Source organism: Macrobrachium nipponense, chromosome 39 (assembly GCF_015104395.2).
Source record: "Macrobrachium nipponense isolate FS-2020 chromosome 39, ASM1510439v2, whole genome shotgun sequence".
Taxonomy (NCBI): Eukaryota; Metazoa; Arthropoda; class Malacostraca; order Decapoda; family Palaemonidae; genus Macrobrachium; species Macrobrachium nipponense.
Genome location: NC_061099.1, coordinates 33,842,299 through 33,864,333, shown reverse-complemented (window position 1 = coordinate 33,864,333; position 22,035 = coordinate 33,842,299). Strand labels below are relative to the sequence as shown.

Below are 22,035 nucleotides of genomic sequence, written 5' to 3'. Positions count from 1 at the left end.
TTTTTTCTGAAGAGTTACCGCGCGGACGTAAGGAAACATTTTTTTCATAAATTCACCATAAATCGAAATATTGTGCTAGAGACTTCCAATTTGTTGCAAAATGAAGGTAAATGATTGAATATTACTAGAATATAAGAGTTTTAGCTTACAATTGCGTTTTTTGACCATTTTGGTAGAGTCAAAGTTGACCGAAGGTTGAAATTTTGGCACTTATCATTATTGATATGAAAATATTTCAAAACTGATAAAAGCTACAACCATGATTTGTTTTTTGTTCCATTCTACATGAAATTGCGCACATTGTCATATATAATACTCCATGTAACGGCTAATATAAAATGGTGCAAAAATTATGTCAAAGTGACAAAATAATTTCTGAGATGTGTGGCTGATGCTTTTTAGTGCGAGAAGAAAGAAATTCGTGCTTGTGCGGCCGGGTAACGATTATAAACAAAACAACACATTGATCCGTGAGCTCCCAGCATCCCCCAAGGTGCGTGATTCAAAAGTTTTCGCCTAGTAGGCCTATAACTATTTTTCCACGAATTTTCAAAAAAAACTTTTTTTCGTCGACGTACCATATGTCCAATCGGCACCTGACAGACAATTTTCATCGACGAAAATACATCACTTTCTACTCCTATGGGGGGAAAAAAATGTGGTATTCTAATCCAATCCCATAACTCACAAAATGATTCATACACAAAGTCAAAAAAATAATAATATAACACTCACTTCCTCAAATGGGAGAATACCCGACCACCAAACCGAGCGCAAGAGAAAAAAATATGCCAATACACACACATGTGGACGTCTCGGGGACTGCACTCACAACATCTCAGTTCTAACTGACTGCCCAGCCCGACTTGTCGAGGCATCTCGCACTGGGCAAAATGCTGAGCCTAGTTCAATTGCCCCGTTTCATTACCACAGTTACGACTCCAAAATTCTTATATACGATGCTTATTAATAACATCCTAACCCCTTTAACAATCAGTCTCTCTAGAAACAGCATTTTTTAAGCTGTTATTAATCTAACAAAAGGTATAACAACGGTTCACGACCGCTGCCACCACTCTTACGAGACAAGAGTCTCTTATCACATTTGGTAAGTGTTAACCAAAGCCGGGAAAGCGGCTAAGTCTGTAAACAAACATCTCCTCTCTCCTCTCTCTCTCCTTCTCTCTCTCTCTCTCTCTCTTCTCTCTCTCAAAGTCTGGTCTCTCTCTCTCTCTCTTCTCTCCCCTCCTCCCCCTTCTCAACACATTCTCCTCTCTCTCTCTCTCTCTCTCCTCTCTTTCTCTCTCTCTCTCTCTCTCTCGTCTCTTCCTTCTCTCTCTTGTTCTCTCTCTCTCTCCATTTCATTAGGTCATCAAATCAGAGTCAGAACTACAAAAATATACGTTTATTCAAAGCAAAGTACTAATTGAATAACTCAGATTCTTACAGGATAATTAAATGGAATGATAACTCAAAGTTCAAGTAATTAGATAACCCCCCCCCCCCTCATGAAATAATAGTCTATAAAGTAATAGTCAAACACCAATTATCTCTTCTCCAAAATATAGTTCCCTCCACACAGGACACAGTCCCCCTCACTAAATCCGCCTGTTTAAAAGACAGGAGGGACACACTAATGAGGATACATAATTGTAAAGACAAAGTCAAAAGATTAAATGAAATAGAACATCTTTACAAAATGTCACAAAAACAGACAAGCCACAACTTTGGCTAAAGCACAGTAATTCTTACCCATCTCCAGCCCAGAATATCACACAGAAATAAAAACACATTAGTATAGAGCTATCCAGGCTCTTTCTCTCCAAGGCAACCGTCTCCATTGTTCTGCCTAGTACCTGCCATTCTGAACGAAAGAGGCTCACACGTACAGACAAACTCACGCCCCAGGTAACTGGTTGCAGCCAGTTTTCAAAGGCACCTTCTCGAACTACAGGACGATCGTTGACCTGCTTAGTAAGGATCTTAACATCACGCCACCCAAAAAAGTACATCAGCATTCTTATGCTGAGATGTCTTATCACTTGGACTCTCTGTATCTATGGGAAGTTAAAAATTATGATTCTGTTCATTCCCCCTTTTTACATATCTATTCCAGAGAAGGGAGAAAGAGAGGACTGAACTATTATGTTTGTCTGTATATCAGGTTCGTTTTGCTAAGAGAGAGAGAGAAGAGATAGAGGAGGCGAGAGAGAGAGGCGAGAGAGAGGTATGGAGAGAGTAGAGAAGAGCGAAACCACCAAATTGCCTAAACCTTATGTGAAACATCGTACATCACATTTACCTTAAATTATTATCATATTAATGTATTAATCTTAGAGACTGTATCAATATAATTTCAAAGTAATCCTAAACATTAGTACCCTTAAAGGTATATACGTACTACGTACATACATACGTACTTCTAACACTTGCAGCAGAGAGAGAGAGAGAAGAGAGAGAGAGAGAGAGAGAGAGAGAGAGAGAGTTGTCCTTATAGTATTTAAAAGAGTGAAATGGAAAGATTATTGTATTTAAAATACATATGAATTTTGTAATTACATTTATACGTAGTATTATTATTACACATATAGTATTATTATTGGAAAATGTTAATATTAAACTTATTACATGCATGTACCATAAAAAGGATCTCCTCAGTAAGAGAGAGAGAGAGAGAGAGAGAGAGAGATTGCATAAAAACCATTAAATTCGTTGACCAATGTGTGGCACTGTTACTTGACAAATTGACAGCTTCCCAGCTCCGAGCGTCACTGGAGTTACGAGAAGGTAGGGAAATTGATACAGAAATAGATGAAGGGAAGAATTTTCATTTGAAGTTAGTTATATTATTATTATTATTATTATTTGAAAATATTAATTAACACATGCATCATTAATAAACACATGCATCTACCATAAAAATTCTCTTATCACAGTAAGAGAGAGGAGTTATCCTTACATAAGTGAAATGGAAAGATCATTTTTATCTCTTTAAAATACTACCACATACGAATTTTGTAATTACAGTTTTATTATTGTTATTATTATTATTATTATTATTATTATTATTAACAGGAAATATCAATAAACATTTTACATACTAGTACCATAAAAATTCTTTCATCTCAGTAAAGAGAGAGTGAGTGTGTGTGTTTATCTCTCTGTTCTCTCAGAAAATATTTATATCACTTCCAGCAAAACAGAGGGAGGGAGTTACCACTATGACAAACATATCCTGTGTGACACAAAGAGAGAGAGAGAGAGAGAGAGAGAGAGAGAGAGAGAGAGAGAGAGAGAGAGAGAGGAGTTATCCTTAATTAAAAGAGTGAAATGGATAGATTATTGTATTTCTTTAACATACTATCACATAATATGAATTTTGTAATTACTGTTATATGTATTATTATTATTATTATTATTATTATTATTATATTATTATTATTATTATTATTATTATTATTATTATTATTATTATTATTTTAAAGCATTAAAACAAATAGTACATGTACTATAAAAATTCTCAAGTCTGAGAGAGAGAAAGTGCATGAACACTTGGTGGCAACAACACAACAGCTCCTCCCCCCTCTCCCATTACGTGATATGTTTGACAGTTTTAGTACCTGGAGTTTGAGAGAGAAGACAGGGATTTCCTTCATTCTTACATAATTTTTTAAATTTATAAACTAAAATCTTACCACCTTAGTATTTTCTTTAATGAATTGATGTTATTGATGTATACATTAATATTAATATTTTAAAATATGAAATCAATTATTTATCATACAAAAAACCATTCATCTCTGTAGGAGAGAGAGAGAATTATTATTTTTACTAGGTGATATCATTTAATCTTATTAAACTTACTAATACAGTATTAATATTTGAAAATTAGTAAATCGTTTTTGTACCATAAAAATGCATTTAGTCGTGAAAATAACATCAAAATACACTAATTGGTGATGATTTTCGCCAGAAAATTCTGCAAATCAGGAGAACGCGAATACGGGGGGAACACTGTATATTTCTCTCGCGACATGCTTCTGTTATCAGTTGAATTGTCCAAGTAGTAGACACATAACTGTAATTAACTCCACGTGTGTGTGACCGAGATGAATAGTATCTTCTCTTAATTGAACTACAACTCATGACTGCCTTGCAAGCCTCCCAAGAGTTACCGGTTTTGATTTTGAGATACTAATGGTATTGTTTACAACAACAACACAGTGCATTCACCGAATAGGAAGTTTTCTTTCCTCCCATTTCGGTTAAAATGCAAATTCTTGAGCATATTTTTCTTGTGCGCTCGATGGTTCTAGTCGAACGCATTCCTATTACCTGGCAACTCAGGATGACAAGTGAGCGAGAGCTAGCGGTGTACGGGCTGCCTGCCTGCTGCCTCAGCCAGTAGGGCTGGTTCTCCGAGATAGTTCGGTCGGGCATTATGTCTCTTCCTCTGCGATGATTGACTACCGAATTGAATCTCTGCCCGGCAATCACAGACTTATGTCTCTGGTTGGCTGGAATTCTTGCATACGTGTATGACCATCTCTCCTACGTCACCTTTTGCCATTGCAAGAATTTTCAGACAGACATATCTCACTAGACTTGTTATCATCTTTCTGTTTACCTCACGGTAACAGAACTCTGTAGCCTAATCTTCCGCTTCATCGCACCTGCCGCTGTGATGACACAGAATGATTTCTTCAGACAATCTGAGTTTGTCTTCTAAAATACATCTCGTAATTCGTAGGTGTGTAATTATTCTTTGTTCTCCCCGAATTGTAGATAAATAATGGAAGACTTCGCCTGTTCCCCGCCCTGCCAGCTCTACTTCCAAAGTAATAGAAATGTCCACCCTGATCTAGCCCATGAGAAGCAGTTCTTCAGGCAGTACGATCCCTGTGTTTTCATCACTGAAAGACACTCCACTTTCATTGCAAACTCCGACTTCTCACCGAACAGCTATGAAATAGCGGTTTAGCGTTTTCAGTCCTCTGTAAAACAACAGGGATTAAAGCTGTCTTCACTGGTTGGTGCCATCGACGGGACTTTTTCTACATTCAGAATCTTGAGAGTTAACTTCTCTCGATTCAACTGTGATGACATAGGTCAGCATTCACCTTAGTCTTTCACTAGCATATAGTATTGTTTCTCCTTAGTTGAGATTCAACTACTATGAGAACTTCTGTCTTGCTGTCAGGGACCTTGGTCTCTAGAAGGCAATTGACTATCGTCTGATGCCGTGAGAGAATCATCATCTTGTCTCCCAACATCGATGGCAAACAAGATAGACGATTTGTATGGTTTCTCGGCATAACCCTTCAAAAGGCAAGTGTCACGTGACTACGTCTCGGATGCATGACTGCTCGCCTCACACAACCGAACGCAGTCAGTCGGCAGCTGTTGAAGAGTCCGAGACTGCCATGAGCTATGCTGTGGACTTTGTATTGGTTGATCCAGATCAGTCATTACTTTGTCCTATTGGCATGTAGCTGTACCCATAAGGATCGAAACCCACCATGGAGTGTCGGTGTCTTTATCCGCCGCGGACTACCATTGCAGAAGTGTCCGATGATATGTCTTTTTCTCTGCAGTTGGATAGTCCAGTGGATGGGTACTTGTCATCACTCCGAAGAACATGTTGGACGGGAAGATAGATAAGGTCTCATTGCGACCATATTTATCTTTCCCTTCCGGCCTGCCCACAGGCCATTGGAACCTCATTTCCTTGGACCCGTGGTGGATGCTTGCACGTTGTGTTTGCTTACCCGGCTCCTTCAAGAGGACAAGTTGCATCTCACCTATGGTGTGCATTTCTAGAGGTAAGAAGGATGTGAGAGTGATTGGCCTCTCCACCTTCCCCACCTTGTCCTTCAACTCCTCTTCCTTTGGGTTGAGGATAGGACTGGAACTTAACTTGCTGGTCGGGCGATTGATGCGGTAAGCTTACACAGAGAGCATTGTTTTTATATTTCTTATCAGAATCATAGAAGCAATCCCTCATATTTCTTATCAGAATCATAGAAGCAATCCCGCATGTTTCTTATCAGAATCATAGAAGCAATCCCGCTCCTTCCTCTAGCAAGGGGAGGAAGGAGACTGGCAATAATGCAAACCCTTCCCAGAACTTTGCATTAATGTCTGACTCTAAATATTCTTCACAGCCCATTTTCGGATGAGTTACGATTCCTCACTCATTTCAAAAAGGCCCAGAAGTCTGACTCTTCATCATGCAGCTCCTATACTCCGATCAAGTTGTCAGAGGCAGGGCACTCCTCCTCGCTCTTACGACCAGGAGGAGTAGCCTAGGTGTGTAGAACTCCAGTCAGTTCTATAGGTTCACTCATATTCCTCCCACCAATCAGTGAGTCTTCCTTATGTAAAGGATGTAGGGTTTGTCTATCGTGTAGGAACAAATCACAATTTTTGGAAGTAAATTGCATTTTTCCTAACTATACAAACTTGAGGTCCTTTACATACATGCCCACCTCATGCCACCCCTGAATCTGAACCTGGGCCGAAAGGCAAAGTGGAATGTTTACATCCAGGCAGGCTAGCCTACCCGCCTGCCACACGGTAGCTACTGCCGAACCACCTTGTTCAAGAATTTAACAGCCATAATTCCAGCTACGCCGAAAGTAATTCCTCATGTAAAGGACCTCAGGTTTGTATAGTTAGGAAAAATACAATTTACTTCCAAAAATTGTGATTTTTCCTAACTATACAAACCTGAGGTCCTTTACATATAGTCCCACCTCATGCCACCCCTCACTCTGTTCCTGGGCCTAAAGCAAAGTTATATGTTTACCTCCTGTCGAACGGGACTCCCGACCATCGGACAAGCAGTTACTGCCGAACTACCTTGTAAGTAAATCTTACGACCGGTCCAGCTGGCACTGATAGTAATTCCTTATGTAAAGGACCTCAGGTTTGTATAATTAGGAAAAATACAATTTACTTTCCAAATTTGGTGATTTTTCCTAACTACAAACCATGAGGTTCCCTTTGACAATATAGGTCCCACCTCATGCCACCCCGCCTCCACTCTTGTTGCCTGGGCCTAAAGCCAAAGTTTATATTTTTGTTTACCTCCTGTCGGACGGGTGGTACTCCCTACCATCGGACAAGCAGTTTACTGCCGAACTACCTTGTAAGTAAATCTTACGACCGTGTGTCCAGCCTGGCACTGAATCGTGAATTTCCTTATGTAAAGGACCTCAGGTTTGTATAATTAGGAAAAATACAATTTACTTTCAAAACTTGTGATTTTGTTAAAGTTTATGTTGTTCAGCCAAAGAGTTTATTGTAAAACCACTAGTTACAAAAAAAATTTATGGGAGTTTTTCATTCTTTTTAGGATTGGATGGACAGAGCTCTCAGTCTGTTAATAGCGTTGCAGAAGAGAAGGTCATATTTGGATTAAATGCAATGGCAATCTCACACCTTACCCTCAACAAAATCAGGAAAATGTATTCAAAGCAAGATAACAAAAGTATAGCAAAGCAGGTCAGTGTGATCATATAAATTGTATTAAATAAATTTAATATTGCTCTACTTATATGGGTTTAAGTTGTACCTAAAAGTCTTGTCACAATAACTCTCATGAAATATTTTTCCTGACAGCTTGGTATGTCTTCACATGAAAATGCTACGCCAATCCGTGTTCTTCACAATTCTGCTGGACATCTAAGTGGGCCCTCACGATCCTTAGGAGGGGTTGTCATTGGCTACCTTGGTGTCCGTGTTTTCTGTCCCAGACCTGTTGCAGCGATGTTGGACAATGTTGGAGGATGCTCAGTACTTCTGGGTAAGAGTTTGATTTAAGAATAATTTATTTTTCTTTTTCATTCTAAATGAGTTTGGATAATGTATCAATGATGTTCTTTTTTGGAGTTCTTTGTTTTTAAATAGTAATGTTTTGGGGTTTTGTTTTTAAATGGTATGGGTTTCTGAAGAGATAAAGAAGATGAGAGAGAGAGAGTGAGAGAGAGGTAGAGAGAGAGAGAGAGAGAGAGAGAGAGAGAGAGAGAGAAAGTAGAAAATTAATTAATAATTTTTGTATCATAACAAAAATATCAAAATACACTAAGTAGTGAATATTTATCAACAAAAAAACATCAAATGAATGCGTTCTTATGCAGATGATTTTTAGATATGTCCCACAAAAAATCCATGAGTCTGTGAGTCCACGAATCTTGAGAATGCAAATAAGGGGGTTAACTGCACTACTGCTGTTCTAGGTATGTCGTCATTATTACTGTTATTGCTTAAGACCTGGCTTTCTCTTGACTTTCTTGATCACTTAGCTACTGCTAAGTCTGAGTAAGCCCATGCCCCAACCAGTTCTCCTGCACTGGAGAAAAACAAGACTTGAGCTGTGGGAAAGGATAAAAGAGCAAGCAGTACTTTCCTTCCTACTACTTTTCCTGCTGAATGTTGAGCTTTTCCTCTTCTTACTTGTCTTTTCGTTTATCTTCCTCCCATAAGAGGAAGTCCGCGATGATCTATTATAAGGAGCCCCCATAGGACTTTGAGTGAGTACCCTTCCCCAGCTCAGATAGGCAATGATGTTTGATCACCTTTGGGTGCTCTTTCCACCATAGGTAGGGTTGACACGGGTCTCGCTGAGCTTATTTTGTAGCCAAGTTGACCTGCGTGTTAGGACTGCTCATGACTCTTCCACAAGTGTTTTTACTAAGAGCATGTGTATGGACAGTGTATTGATGCACAACAGATCTCCATAGTACAGTACTTATAATCATGCTGCTGCTTGGTCTGGTTTGCCATTTGCCAAGGAATTGTGTTTGCACAATAGTGGACCAGTGTTGCTAATACTGATCGTGTGCTGTGGCCCTATAAGCACCTCAGTAAGTCAAGTTGGAACAACACTTCAGGAAATCGTTGTACTCATCTATGAGCATAATGACCTGGGAGTCATCCTTGGCCCCACACCCAAAACTGATATCTTTGATGGAGCTCACCCACAGGTAAGATTCTGAAGCAAGACTCACCTTAGTTGCCATGGTCTCAGCAAGCTCATAGCATGGCCAAATGATCAGTCTGAGCCTCGAGATCAAGTGCCAAACTATTTCTATATTAATTTACATTGCTTTCAACTCTAAAAGTTTTGCTAAAACTCTTTCTTTCCTGCAGTTTATATTAATAGAAGGCTTTTATCGTACTTCACAGATACTATTTGTTTGTATAAATAAGACCTTTTTATAGCAAAAATGAAAACGTAGTGACACAACATTAATCTGCATATATAATCATGTTTCATCTGATCTCGAGTATATATCATGCGATCCTTAAAATATCGACCCAAAACATGATTTCATTACATATATCATGTATAGTGAGAGATGCATTTTGTTTGATTACATGTGGATATGCATAATAAACAGGAAATACTAGGCTAGGCTTCCTATTCCCACCTCATTTTCAATAGAATTCACCATTAAGGCTTATGTAAGTTAGCTTTTGACTAATTAATAGACCTACGAACAAAAGTTCATCATGCATTTAACCAGGCTTACTAGATTTGTGGCTTATTCATGCAAAAAAAAAGTGTACTTTTTGAAACGAAAGGAAAAACATCTATTTCTGGTGGTGATTGGCTCGTGTCGACCTATGAACCGTAATCCTTCTATTCATCTTTCCTAGTGTAAAATATCCTAAAATTACCAAGAAAAAAGAAAAAAACAAAATTAAGAAAATGTCAGTAAGTACTGACTCGCTCACTCTTAAAAAGCAAGTGTCTGGTATGAAATATGGGGGCCGAGTGTTGGAAGACAACTACCACGAGAGAAACAACCCAATTAGAACTTCCTATCAGAATCCCCTAAGAAGAGGCCGATACCAACGGGCGATGCAGCCTCTACTACTACTACTAGATGGAACGCCACTGGACCAGGCAGCGCCCTAGCGTGTCCCATCCTTGAATTAAAACAAAATTACTATCTTGTCCTGCAAGGGGGGGAAAGCAAGCCATAAAAGGGATGGGTTTCATAGGGCGACACGAGCCTAATCCACCCATAAATAGATTTTTCCAAAGCTTCGTCCAAAATCCCTTTTCTGGGCTCAGCTTCGTGTCGGCCTATGAAGAGTACCAGAAAGAGACAAGATTGACAATGGAAAAAAGGAAAAATGAAAAACATGTTAAAATGATGGAATAATAATTAAGTAAATCAATACATCATACAAAATAAGTACTTAAACTCAACTATGGTAAATAACAATTAACAGAATTTAGGTAACTTCAAAGTTACCTTAAAGGTAGTAACAATAACATAATATGCATGTAAAATAAAGAATTGGTTTTGAATTTTTACTTATTTATGAACATAAAGTGTGCAATTATATACATCTATGTGGTCCTACCCTAGCATAAAAAATAAGGGTAAGGTACACTCCAAATCCCATCATTAATACCAAATAACTACCAATTAATTCAAATATATACAAACACATTGTGACTGTAAGTTATCCAACAAGGCTAAATGTAAAATTTAATACAAACTATTTGTGGCCTAACCTATCATAAAAATAAGGGTAGGACCACTGGAGTAACATATCAGTTACAAATTTGGCTGCCCCTCAGCCAAAAAAATAAGGGGACAGACCACTATAACACAACAACGGCCTAAGGCTTATGATGGATAGATTAAGCCTGGTGATAGGTTGAGGCATGTTGGTTGAAAGTATGGTAGAAAGGAGACCTGGATCCAATACTAACAACTACTAATGCAGGTTATCCAGGGGAAACTATGTTTTCCCTCCGCTGCTAACTGCTGAAAAACTTTAAAGATTCCAAGGACTTTGAAAATACTGGCCGTTTAAAGACTGTCGGGGATTTTCCATCCAGTATACTTCCTAAGAATCCTCAAAGTTCAATATTGTTAGGAAATAGTTAATAGAGGTGGCTACTCCCCTGATATCATGTGCTTTTTGGAATAGACCTCAGGGTTGGCTTGTTTTTAATGAAGTTAAAGGATTTGTTGTTCTAATACCTTTAACTGACAAACAGTACCACCTTTTTTCCTCTCATGAAAGAGAGCACCCGAGGATCTAGGAAATAAGTACGAGATAGAAACGGCTCTAAGGGTTTGATACTGGGCAGAGAAAGGCAGGGATCCCTGGTGGAAGTGGGATAACCTTCCCCAAGGAGCCCACCTTGCAAGAGGATCTTCATTTTTAGCCAAAAATCTACGATCAGGAGCAAGTTAGAACTTCTCCTGAATGGGAAGGAATTCCACATGACCCCGCATCTCTGGATAAGAGCCGACCAGTTCTGAAATTCTTGCTCCTGAGGCTAGACTTAATAAGAATAAGGGTCCTTCCTTCAGGAGCCATTATGAATGTACAATATGATTGTTTTCAGTTATCTTGAAGCTAGTTTTGAGAACATCATTCAAGAACCATGAAACTGGTAGTAGGCCTCTGAGAAGGTCCTAAGTCCTAGCACAGGCTTTAGGGATAGATTGTGAAACGTAAGATTCAGTTAAATCTATCTGAAAACCTACTTGAAAGATTTTGTTCTTCAAAAGCGACTTGTGAGTGGTAATCTGGCTATCTTGGCTAAACCTTTTTTTCAAATAAAGATCTGAAAAGGATAATGCCAAATTTAACACTGTCATGGTTTGTAGTGTTCGATTCTCTCCAAGAAAGATGCCTAATTTCTTACAGCTTGAGTCATATTTGTCTGATGGGGTTTGACTCTCTCGTTATCTGAATTCCAGGAAGGAGAATAATTTCTGTGGGATCAATGTTAGCATCTTTATTAGCCCCGCAAACGTTCATGAAGTCCATAACAGGTTAGGGTCTGGAGAGTTTTCCTGGAATAAGCGAAACACAGTCCTCATTTGTACTCGATTGTGATAGTTTTGGGATTGGGTGGATCCGTTGTGAGGTCGGAGACCCTCAATTCCAAGAAAGAAGTGGATACCAGTTTGCTCTTGGGTCCAGCCTCGTGTCAATCATAGCTACTATCCCTTTTGAAAGACCTTAGTTTGTCTAGGAACTTTCAGAGAAAAGATTCACTTAGGAAAAACATAAATTCTCCTCCATTGATTCCAATCCAACGACAGGGCGTCCGAGTGGCATAAGCCAGAGGGTCCCCAGGTTGGTGGGCCACTAGCAAGGGAGCTTGTGGGTTCGCTTTGTGATGGCTAAGAGGGTCCCCTTTGAACCTGGGAGACCTACTCCCGGTCCTAACCCACTGGAAATGACCCGACGTCCAGGGACCACTCTGATTCCAGAGGGTGACTTGGACCAGGGACAGGGTCGGTCCGCTATCACATTTCTTACTTCCTGCCAGATGAGTTGCAGACAGATGATGCCATTTGTGGTTTTGCCCTTTGCTAATGCAAAGATGGCTTATCATGACATGGTTCACACATGCTTGGATTTGGACCCTCCTCTTTTGTTATGCAATGGACTACTACTGGCACTGTCCCAAAACTAGCCTTTAGATTGAGACTTTTTCACGGGGGGGGGGAAGCAGTCCTCTTCAGAAAGTAAGAAATACTGCCATTGCTTCCAACACGTTTATTGTGGAGCTAGGCCGAAATTTGAACTGACCCAAGTCCCCTGAACCTGTTTTGGAACTGAGAGTATCCCCCCGCAAGACCGGTACAGGGATGCGTTCCGGTTGTGAATGTTAACCATTGGGAGGGGATATTGAAGGGGTACTTTTCTGGCTAGGTTTCTTGTATTCCTTGACCTAAGGCCGTAGTTTGGTTGCGGAGGATCTGTTGGGAATCACTGGGGGGGGAAAAAACAACTTGTCTCGATATTTGGTTGGAGTTTGCCTTTTTTGGACCGCCAAATTCGATTTATATCTTTCAACCTTGGCCTTTTCAGAATGGATATCTGTTACTGAAGCAAACTGCTGAAGGGACCCAATAGGTAACATTTCTCTCCTCATGGTTTCTTCTTGAAACGTTTGGTTTTGGCACTTGATAAATTGCCTTACAGATTTTGCTAATTTTCTTTCCGTTTGGCTACTGGAATTTGATAGATTTGTGGGAGGAACAAATCCCATTGGATTCCCAGCCACTGAAAACGCGATTCCGGTAAAACAGTCTGGAGATTTCGTTTTGGGGGTTTATCTGGAACCTGGAACCCCAGATTTTCCAGAAAAGTGAACTACCTTTTTGGTAGCTTTGAGACATTCCTCGATTGTTGGTGCCCAGATTAACCAATCGTCGAGGTATGCCTCTACCATGGATTTCCCTGCGGCTCTCAATTGTTGTACAACCACTTCTGCTATCTTTGTGTGAATTACCCTGGGGCTTACATTCTACCGACCAAGGGGGCAATCAGCTTTGAATGAGAATGTCTGACTTCCTAGGCCTGAATCCTAGGAATGGGCCGGAAGTGCCCTGGGCCTTATAGGGATATGAATAGTATGCGTCTGTACGATCGATGGAGCATGTGACTGGCTTCCCACGCGGTCAGTAAAGGTCCTTACTTGCGAGAGGGTAAGCTCTTGAACTTGTCCGCAGCGAATGAAAAGAGTTTTAGCTTTGACAAGTCTAAGATTACCCCTTCTTTTTGCGTTGCGCTTTCTTTGGCACGCTGAATAAGCGACCTTGAACTTTTATTTTAGAGATGCGTTGACTCTCTCAATAGCTCCTTTTCTGAAGGATTTCTTCCTTCGCGTAACTTCTATCAATTCCTTTGACCGGTACCTGATGGAATTGTTTGATTTGGATTGGAGGGGAATCTTTGGATCCCAGCTCCAGCCTAATCCTTTGGACAACTATGCTTCTGTGCCCCAACTGCTGAACCCCCACCTTGTGGCGGAAAGGGAACAGCCTTCCCTCCTACCTGGAGATACCTCATTGCTGGATGGGGCGGGTTTGGCCACCACCCCGCCCTCCTCTGAACTGCTTACATCCCTTGCGCCCCTTCCTGCGCCAGCGGTGACTAAAGTAGACCTCTCGCCCTACCCCTCCGATTGAGAGTAGCCTTGAGCCTCATAAGCAAGGGTTAAAGGCAAGGCGAGATTGCATAGGCGGTTCGAAGGCTGGGATTGCTGGGGCACCAGGAAGGAAGGGACTTGAGCTCCTGTTTAGATGTAGCAGGTTTGTACCTTGTTGGGGTGAACTGGGTGGACCGCCTGCGACAAACTGCTGGCTGAGGCCTGGAGTTTTTTATATATGGCTGGAACCCTCCTACCAGCCTTCTTGTAGTTTGGTTTTTGCCAGGCAGTGGAACGGATTCCTTTTGTTTCCTTCCTCTTAGAGGAAATGATTCCCCGCCCCTAGCTCCTAATGGCTCTGGTTGAGTCTAGCCAGCTTGCTTCGTGATGAACTTCGTTCACTGCTGACTCTGGGAAAGAGATCAGCTCCCCACATGCTGGCAGTCAAGATTCTATTAGGCTCCGTGCCTGATAGTACACTCTTGAAGAACATGCTTCCGACAGTTTTTTCTTCCTGGCTTGGAAGAAGTCAAAAGGCGTCTAGAAGAACCGTGTGAAAATGTGCTTTCGCTAAGATCTTAGAATTAGCGGTTTCGTTCGCATAAAGACAGCGCCGCCATTTTCCGTGATTAACGATAGAGTTAAGGGACCTGCCAAACCTAGTTCCGCGCATCGAACTCTGCCTGGATTAGGGAGTCCGGTTAATCCCTAGGTGCAACTTCCTCACCTCGAACTGGTCCATAGCGCAGTCCGGTCTTGAGTTTACCCTGCGTTGAAAGTGGCTGGCAGGTTTTCGTTTTCCCATAACTCTCCGAAGGTGCGGGAAATAGTTGGAGAAGTGGACCCCTCCGACTCTCTCAACTGTGGAAACGGGGCTCATCCTTGAGGGACTGCCTGAAGAGCCTTTTCTCCAACAATTTCGTAGGGTGAACGGTAAGAGAAAACCTCCTCTTTCCGTGGCGAAAATAAGTTGAAGGGGCTCTTATAAGGCCTGGAGTTTTTAGTGTTAGTTATTACCTCCCAGTCCTCAAGGCAGTTGAACCCATTTTCCCGGTTGGGCGGTGGTCTCTACTGTAGAGGACCATACTCCTTCGCGATCTTGTCCTCCCTTGTTCAAAGCCCGTTTGGTGCCGTCAGCCTAGCCATAAACCCTATTGAAGGCTGTGACAGACCCCGGAGGATCGAACTACGAAGTTCCTCAATCCTTCGAGTGCCAAACCTCCGTGATGGAAATCATCCCGTCCTTAAGGGGGCGTAATGCCGCTACTCTTCCATGGATTGTCCATAGAAATAAAGATGGCAGAGAGTCGAAAGACGGGTAGATTAGATTTAGGAGTCCCCGTGCTAAGAAGCAGGGGTGGATACTGGGGGAGGCGCCTGGGATTAGCCCAGTCATCCGATCCTCGGTCTCTCTTTACTCTATTCGAGAGCTCTTGGACGGTCTGTCCCAGTTTGAAGACAGTAGTGCTCGACAATTGTGGCGCAACATCTGCTCAAAGAGCGGGTTCCCCAAGCTGAGATTTGGGTACCCAATCCATTGCCCCTACCTGCTCCATCATTTCCTGGTGATACAGGAGGAAGGAACGCAGGAGCTGGTGCTTTTGCTAACCCGGCCCTGGCCGGCATAAGCCGGTAGATGGGGACAGCGGAGGCGGGAGAAGGCAACGACTCGGAGGTAGCGCGAGCTTTCTCCTTCGGAAGCCTTGCCTCTGGAGCTCTTCGACTGGGAAGAGACTTGGCTTAGCCTTTACCGCGTCGGCGTAAGAAGTCGATGACTTCCTCGCCGAAGAAGACGAAGAACGACTTCCTGGAAGTCGACTTAGACAGAGTCTTCGGTTCTCTCTTCCCTTCTTCCTTAGGAGGTACAGAGAGAGTGGGAGTGCGGCTAGGGATCTCAGATCCCGAAAAGCCTTGGAAAGAGCGGAAGAAGAAGGGACAGGAGAAGATCCAGGAGCGCCCAAGGAAAGACCTTGAGCGCCCGACAAACCTACCTCAGCCAACAAATCCTCACTTACTACCAGCCTCGGCTCGAGATTCAGGTCCAGGCCGGCGACGTCCGGAACTGGCTCCTGGGCTGCTACGAGCCCCAACGACTGCTGGAGATCTTGCTGGATGGCGGCTATTACGGGGGCGGCGGACAAGGGGTCGACGTAGCCCGTCGACTTGCCCGCAGGGAAGATCTGGATGGCCAGCTTTTTATCCAACATGTAGGGCTGGCCCTTGGCGGCGTTCTTTCCAAAGCCGCCCACCCACGCTTTCAGGGTGGCGAGGGCGACTTCCCTCACACCGCTAGCCTGAAAGAAAGGCTGAATTAGCTACCAGTTGCGGACAGGGTTAACAAACTTACGAACTAAAAGTGTTAGTAAATTGATAAACAACCTTATAATGGTCTTACCCCATCAACCAGCTGACCGACCAGGTCGTAGCAAATGGTGCAGGCCTCAGGATGCCAAACGATGGACTCGTTGAACAGTGGCACAAGGGGCGTGAGACCTGCACTCATCATGTCCGCAGGGTCATGCAGCGTCGCGTTGCAAGCGAGGACCTGACAGTTGGTAGCCTGTAAGTGGAAACGTACATGAGTACAGAGTAAACACTTACAGCCTAACATATGCTCCGCTGGTGCCGGAGCGATAAAGTTAGATAAAACCAGAGCCCTGCTAAAATACGTGTGGTAACCATGTTGGAAGAAAGGCTATGGCTCCGCCAGTGGCGGAGGCACGCGAATCAACCAACTAGGAGTGGTGGAAATAAAGGCAACCACAACGGATAATGGCGGGGATGTGTATAACATAACATAAAATATAAAACACAATTCATTGTAAATATCTTAAATTAGGGTATATATCCTTAGCATAAAACAGTGACAACATCAAATCAACTTCTCTCCACCCGTCTACTAGAAGAGTGCGTAGGTAAGGGTAAGCTCCCTTCCGTAGCGGGGAGAGATATAAGGATATAGTAGGCAAGCAAACGACCATCCATAGTACCCACCCTACCCGCTAGCGGAGCCAATAACCTTAATAAACCAGGGGCCCCGGCTGCGACGGAAGGCTCCTTTCGTATCGTAAGAGAGGTGGCTGAGTAATGGGTATGGGGGGGAAGGAGGTCCCGGTGTGAACACGGCGGGAGCGAGGAAAGGGGGAAGGAATGGGATGGCCTACTCCTCCCCACCTCACCCACTACCCGTATGGAGACCCGGTACCTCATGATGGTCGCCCTCCAAACCCCCTGCTGGTGGAACCCCCCGGTACCTCCGGAATGTGAGAGAAGGCTATGAGGTTGTTATGACAACCAAGGGGTCCCCCAGCTCCTCCCTACATCAGAGAGGGAGGGAAGGGGCAGGGTGAGGTGCTATGGAACACGTGACCACTAGTGGCCTAGGCCGCGATCACCACAACCGTGGTAGGGCCCACGTGAACCAAGCTGTACCAATACATGGAACAAGCACCTAGGCTAGCCTAACACCCTAAATAATAATAATAATAAAATACATCGAAAGGTGGAAGAGACACTTTTAGGAAAAGAGAAAGAAGCCCAGGAGAGGCAACTATTTCCAAGAAACAGTAGCCTACTCGGAGCCAGCGATAGCCGATGTAGAGCAAGAGCCGGGATGCTGGGCCAGAATAAAATAATGATAGCCCTAAATACCAAGCTAGAGAAGAATGGTAAGAGGGCTGAACTAGCTAAAACTCGATGTAAAACAATGAACGTGATAAAGTAAGCCCATAAGTATAAGAAGTCCCAGTATGGAGACCGGGAATTCTTACGAGGCAGCATGGCCGCCACGAGACAACCGGGGAACCGTATATGACCTTATAAAAAGGAAAATACGGGTACCCGGAAGCTAAAACTATGATAAAATACTTATGAGTTAACTTAACTTAGCCGTGGCAATTGCAGAACGTTCCATCGTTGAAAAACGAGATAAATCCAAAATCACATAGCACGAGAGAAAACTGCGTCAAGACGCTGGCGCTAAAATTAAGGATGACCGCTAGGGGCGCTGCTGTCCGTGGCGTCCTCTAGTAGTAGTAGTAGAGGCTGCATCGCCCGTTGGTATCGGCTCTCTCTTAGGGGGATTCTGATAGGAAGTTCTAATTGGTGTTTGTCTCGTGGTAGTGTTCCACACTCGCCCCTATTTCATACCGACACTTCTTTTTAAGAGTGAGCGAGTCAGTCTTACTGACATTTTTCTTAATTTTGTTTTTTCTCTGGTAATTTTAGGATATTTTACCTAGAAAGATGATATTAAGGATTACTTTCATAGGCCGACACGAGCTGAGCCCAGAAATGTAATAGTATACAAGAGCAAATATTAACATAACAGAATTGACAAACAGCTGGTTGCTGTTAGTTGCAGTAACTAACAAATGTTTATTAAGATTTGCATTACAGTTGTTGTGTTAAAAACTGTTTGTCCTACGTGATCTACAAACCCTCGGCCCTTTACATAGGGATTACTTACAGCATAGCTGGAATTACAGCCATTGAATCTTGAACAAGGTGGTTAGGCAGTAACTACCATGTGGCAGGCGGTAGGCTAGCCTGCACAGATGTAAACACTCCTCTTTGCTTTCGGCCGTCTTCCAAGGAAGACGTGTGTTTGTGAGCTCTGGCTGACTGGTCATTGATCTTTTTCCCGGTGGGATCCTTTTGGTTTATTTTTAGTTTAAATAAATATGTATATACAGTGTTTGATATTAATATTAAACAAAGGTTGTCCTTGTTTCTCAAGTAATATACAAAACCACTTGTTGTGATAACCTTCATAGCCGCCTCTCTACTTGAGTTAGAGTCGGCGGCAAAGGTATGCCAACATATTCATTACTTTCTTCGCCCTTTATCGTGAGGACGAGGTATGTATTTAAGGATGAGACATGTATTTAACGTGAGTGATATTGATTTTGTAACGAAACATGTATTCATCCGAATATTACACTTATGCTTGGAAATTACCGACGGGAACTTCAAAGGTCTGTCCTTGTTTTGTTTTTATGGTAATTCTCCTCTTCTACCTTCGTCCGATAGTAAATGAAGGATGAAGATAGACGGGGCATTAGTGTTGATGTTTGGGGAATCCCCTATCACTTCGGAGGGCTGTACCCTTGCTTGCGTGAGGAGTATCCTTATTACTTTAATAATTTTTTTCCTTTTTCACAGACTACAGTGGTGATGGTGTTTACAGCATTATTGGTTGGATAGCTCTTCGTATTGGTTATCCTAACCTGGGAATTGTACCTGTGACTCATAGCATGCTGTGATACCGATCCTTGAGTGTGTGCATACGGATCCCCTGCTGATAATCATATTCATTTACCACTGCTACCCCGGAGTTATGTCACTGGACGAAGCATTCGCGCTGCCCTGTGATGTTTATCTATTCCTGATGGTAGAAGTCTGGCAGAATTTGGAGGAATCGTAGAGGAAGAGAGCTCGCCAAGTGTCGTCATCCTCCTCTTCGAGATCATCATATATTCATGTCTCCTCCCCTTCAACTTTTAAGGCTTTGCCATAGAAGAGAAGGTGGTCTCCCCCCTAAGAAGTCTCGTCACGGGACTTCTAAGGGTCTGTCTCGCTCCGGTGAGACAGGTGGGTCTGCCGCTGGTCCTCCCGTTCCTCCGGGAATGGGGCCCGTCTCTCCTTCCTCAGGGAGGAAGCAGACGGGGACCATGGAGGTACCTGCCACCACTGGTACCTCCTCTCCCGGTTCCGGAGGTGCGGAACCATCTTGGCCGCCCGCTTGCAAGCGTTACTGAGTGTACGGTCACCTACAGGTGACCGTGCAGCCTAGGTCCAGACTGCTGAGTACGCTCACTGTTAGGACCCAGGCACGGAGCAGAAGGATGGTAAGAGTCGCTCAGGTGACTCTCGCCAGACCGGCGTTTGCTCTTGCAGCGATCGTCCGGTACCCAGGGTTGACATGACGTTCCCACGGGTCCGTGCACGCAGAGACTGGTGGAGGTGGTCCATCCAGCCCTCTTTTGATTACAGGCAGTCCCCGGGTTACGACAGGTTCGGCTTACAACGTTTCAAGGTTAAAATGTTTTTCAATTATATTCATCAGAAATTATTTCCAGGGTTAAGACGCCTACAACGCTCATCTGGCAGGAGAAATATGACACCAAAAATGCAAAATAATCAATATTTGAAGGTTTTTTGGATGAAAAATGCAATAAGAATGCGGTTTGCATAGTTTTCAATGCACCCAAAGCATTAAAAGTAAGATTTTCTTAGGGTTTTTGATGATGTTCCGGCTTACGATGATTTTCGGGTTACAGCGCACCTCAAGAACGGAACCCCTGTCATAACCCGGGGACTGCCTATATTCTTCTTTTCAGAGAGGTTTCGGCCTCAACGAGGACTTGGAAGAGTCGGACGACGGTCGTGTAGTCTCGGTGGTGGCAGACGCTTCGCCTGCCAGACAAGAGTTTCATAACCTCCTTGAGGAAGCGTTCTCTCCACTGTTGCTTCCGCAGGTTCTTCCAGACAGGTGCATTTGGGCTGTGTTGCTACTGCAACTGCCCCAACTCCACCCTGGATGGAGGACCTGTTGGTTGTCCTGAGGAAACTGGCAAAGAGGAAGCCCAGGAAGAAGAGGAAGGTGTCGTCTTCTTCTGCCGCCTCTTCCCCTTCGACTTCCGAGGCCCCCCAGCCAAAGAAGAAGAAGGTGGCCTCCCCTCCCTCCCTCCCTCCCCCAAGAAGTCTCGCAGAGACTTCTAAGGGTCTGTCTCGCTTTGGTGAGACAGGTGGATCTTCCGCTGGTTCTCCCATTCCTCTGGGAACGGGGCCCGTCTCTCCTTTCCCTGGGAAAAAAAAGACGGGGACCGTAGGGGTGCCGGTTCCACCTCCGGACCAGGAACCATCTTGCCCGCGAGCGTCACCGAGTGTACGGTCACCTATGGGTGACCGTGCAGCCAAGGTCCAGACTGCTGAGTACACTCACAGTGTCAGGACCCAGGCACGGAGGGGAAGGATGGTAGGAGTCGTTCAGGTGACTCTCGCCAGACCGGCAATTGCTCTCGCAGCGATTGCCCGGTACCCTGGGTTGACGCGATGTTCCCACCAGACCGTTCACGTAGCGAGGCTGGGAAGAGGTCCCCCCCCTGGTCACCGGGTCCAGCCTCGCCTAGATCTGGTTCAGCCTCGCCTGGACCTGGTCCAGCCTTGCCTGGACTTGGTCCAGCCTCGCCTGTGCGCGTCGAGAGGACGGTGCTCGCTCTCACTGCGTTAGTGGACACTACTAGTCACCCGACTGTCGCTCCCACCAGGACCGGACGGCTCGCATGACTGGTAGCAGCTCCCCTGACTCACGAGACCGAGGCTACCGTCCTCGGTCCAGCACTTCTCCGTAAGGAGACCGCTGGTCCAGACCTGCAGTTCAATAGCCACCGTGGGTTGGTGATCGCCTGCAGTCCTCCCAGCCTACCGGTTCTGCTGGTAGGCAGGGGAGGAGTGCTCGTAGCAGCTCTTCTGATACAAGAGACCGATGCTCCGTCCTTGGTCCAGCTCTTCTCCGCAAGAAGACCACTGGTCCAGACCTGCAGCTCGATCAGCACCATGGGTTGGCAATCGCCTGCAGTCCTCCCAGCCTACCGGTTCGACTGGTAGGCAGGGTAGGAGCGCTCGTAACAGCTCCCTTGACGCTCCGTCTCCTTTGTCCAGCGCCTCTCCGCAAGGAGACCGCTGGTCCAGACCTACAGCTCGATCACCACCGTGGGTTGGCGATCGCTTATAGTCCTCCCAGCCTACTGGTTCAGCTAGTAGGCAGGGTAGGACCATCAGGTCTCCCTCACCTGTCCCTTCAACCTCCTCAGGCTACACTGGGAGGAAAGAGGTAACGTTTTCCTAGACTCAGAGCGGCCATCACCGCATGGTGATGGCTGCCCGTAACTTGCTTCTCCGACTGCTAGTTCCGCTGGAAAGGCGAGCGAGAGTGTCCAATCTTCCTCCCCCATTCCCTCTCTTCCTATGGCTGCAACAGGAAGGGGAGTGATCCTGCAGAGCATTCTCCGTAAGTCCCCGTTGTTGAGGAAGGATCTTGCCCAATCCTCGATTTCTACGGGAATTGGGAGGACCACCACCCAATGATAGTCTGACAAAATTCGGGG

General features: G+C 44.2%; 1 protein-coding gene across 1 annotated transcript in view; it reads left to right on the top strand.

Moving 5' to 3' along the window:
• LOC135210408 (WD repeat and FYVE domain-containing protein 3-like) overlaps nucleotides 1–22,035 on the top strand; it is a 202,300-nt gene that overhangs the window by 85,555 nt on the left and 94,710 nt on the right. The window contains exons 25-26 of the mRNA XM_064243311.1: nucleotides 7,358–7,506; nucleotides 7,624–7,807. Of these exons, the coding sequence (XP_064099381.1) occupies nucleotides 7,358–7,506; nucleotides 7,624–7,807 (333 nt within the window). The remainder of the gene's footprint in view (nucleotides 1–7,357; nucleotides 7,507–7,623; nucleotides 7,808–22,035) is intronic.